This window comes from Lactuca sativa, chromosome 2 (genome assembly GCF_002870075.4).
Source record: "Lactuca sativa cultivar Salinas chromosome 2, Lsat_Salinas_v11, whole genome shotgun sequence".
NCBI lineage: Eukaryota > Viridiplantae > Streptophyta > Magnoliopsida > Asterales > Asteraceae > Lactuca > Lactuca sativa.
In genome coordinates this window covers 26,877,082-26,879,729 of record NC_056624.2, presented here as the reverse complement: position 1 = coordinate 26,879,729, position 2,648 = coordinate 26,877,082, and the positions used below count along the sequence as shown (strand labels likewise).

Genomic DNA, 2,648 nt, shown 5'->3' with positions numbered 1-2,648 from the left:
GGAAGGTCTCGGTGATCTATTGGAGGATTGCTTGAAGGCTCCTCCAATCTCGCTTTTGAAATCGATCAAAGCTCACTGGTGATCAAGCATACTCTTTGATGATAGATTTTAAGACAATCGGTAGAGACACACACCTTGTTGCAATTGGATCTTTGCTTACAACCATGGAGATTAATTCTTCTCAAACACGGTGGCAGGGGGAAGCCCTAACGCCTTGTTCCTGAGTTTTTATTTATTTATTTATTTATTTTTAAATTCATTAAAAAAAGGGAAGGAAAATTTTGACAGACAGAAAGGGAGGTGAAGGAAAATATCGATTATTCCATGTTCCCGAGTTCGAAGGAAATGAAAGAAAAATTTAAAGTTTTTGTGTTCTCGAGTTAGGAGGAAAAAGAAAATAAAACTTTAAAATTTTCCTTTCCTTCACTTTTTTTCCAAATCCGTCCAATTTGGGAGGAAAATTTGGAAGAAAAATATGACTCCAAAATCCTTTCCCTCCCCTCAATTTCGTTCCATTAATGAAACTCGGGAACACGATTTTCCTTCGACACCTATCATTTTCCCTCCATATCCTCCCATTTCTCTCTTTAAGTCAATCTCGGGAACAAGGCGTAAATAATTTCAATTTGGGTGAAATAATGAAAGGGAAAGCGACAGTTTATTCCAAATATATCTTATTTTTCTCATAAATAAAAAACAATCGGGTAACCTAGAAACCTGATATTTTTTATACTAAAATAACAATAATCGTCTTTTGTACAATTTTATAATTCATTACTTTTTAAGTCATTTTCTCTTGATTTATAGATAATAATTTCATTTACAAAATTAACAAGAATCATTATGCTATGGCTTCAAAATCTAGCCAAATATTGTAAGATTCCATATTTACATGTCAAGATCTCTAAAATGTCGATCGAATTTCAAGGGAGAGCAATTTCTACCAGCACTGGTCCGTCTCCCATCTTCGACTCCTGTACCCGCCGGAAAAACTCACCGGAGAAGAAACACCCGCGCGTCTCTGCACCAGAGTTCGATCGTAATCCGCTCGTTTCGCCGGATCTGTTAGCGTAGCATAAGCTGCATGCACTTTCATGAACTCATCAGCCGACGAGTCAATCCTTCCGACATCAGGATGCAAAACTCTTGCTAATCTCCGATACGCAGCTTTCACCTCCTGTGTATCAGCTCCGATTGGAACTCCGAGCACTTCGTACAATGAGGAAGGTGTTTTATTACAGAACGATCTAATAGTCTCCGTTTTCTCAGCGGTGGCGTAAGCAGCTGAAATCGGAGCTCTTCGGAAGTTGACGGAGTTTGAACTCGATTTTGACGATGAGTTTAAATTGAGGGAGAAATTAGGGGAAGTAAAGAAGGAAGATGCAGATGCAGTCGAAATAGCCATTGATATGTGAATAAATTGTTTGTGTTGTGAGTTTTTTGGATATAGATTTTGTGTGGTGGATTTATAAGAGGAGATTTTGGGATGAATACGTGTTGGTGAGTTGGAACTGAAAATGAGAGTTATCCATTTCAAGTTTTCAACAAATAAATTAAAGGAGCCAGCGAACAATCGGTGGCCGGGGACCACAGGAATCTCTACCGGCGATCAACGGCGGATACTTTTCTCAAACGTCTAGAAAGATCAATGCAACCTTATGATATTTTTGACACATATTCTACATGCAAAAATAATTTCGTGTCAAAGATTTCAACTTACTTAATTAAGAGACATCCAATACATCTAAAAGAGACTATCTTTATTTTTTGCAGACCAAAGTGTTTCAAGCAATTCAATGTATCTTTTTAATATTATCATTTCCTCCCTAAACAAATTTAGGTTTAATTTCTTACAAACAATCGATTATCTTTTTTAGAGCTTTGAATAAAGAAAAATAAAAACCAGGATGCTACCTAAAACGGATTTAACAACAGTAAGTTTCCCTCCAAATGAGAGTCTTCTAGCTTTCCAATTAGACAATTTTGATTTGAACTTGTCTACAAGAGATCTCCAATTTTTTGTAAGCTTCATGTTTGCTCCAATTGGAAGCCCAACATAGTTGAAAGGAAAAGAAGCATGCTCACAACAAAGGATATTAGCAACACGAGTAACCTCAATATTATCTTATTCTATCCCAAAGACTTTGCTTTTGTTAAATTTAACTTTGAGATCGGATACGACATGAAATCACCTTAGGATTCTATTTAGATGAAATCACCTTAGGATTCTATTTAGACAACACTGCAAGATTGGTTCATGTGGTATTCAAAAAACTTTGAATGAGGTCCAAAAGCTTTTCCACTTGCAAAAAAGGTCCAAAATCAAGGGTTTTCTGGATTTTTAGTCCCCGGAGAGCTTGAAAAGACGATTATACCCTTTATTTTTTTTTCTTTTATCTATAATTATTTTAATGTTATTTCGATTTAAGAAAAAAAAATTAATAGGAGCCACCACCCACTCCACCGTACTCTCTCTCTCTCTCTCTCTCTCTCTCAACCTCTCACTCTGTCATTCACACATACCCACACACTTCGTATTCTTGCCTGTTGAAACACATTGAAGCATAACCAAACACTTCACATATACATATACATGCCTCAACTCGAAAAAAAAACACACCTGCAACTTGAAAAAAAAAACTCCCCTG

The 2,648-nt window shown here is 36.4% G+C and overlaps 1 protein-coding gene across 1 annotated transcript; it reads right to left on the bottom strand.

Moving 5' to 3' along the window:
- Window positions 1-774: 774 nt before the first annotated feature.
- On the bottom strand, window positions 775-1,472 carry LOC111917860 (chaperone protein dnaJ 11, chloroplastic). The gene has a single exon (XM_023913494.3). It carries the CDS (start codon window positions 1,403-1,405, stop codon window positions 941-943), a length of 465 nt encoding a protein of 154 aa, XP_023769262.1. The 5' UTR covers window positions 1,406-1,472; the 3' UTR covers window positions 775-940.
- Window positions 1,473-2,648: the final 1,176 nt, after the last annotated feature.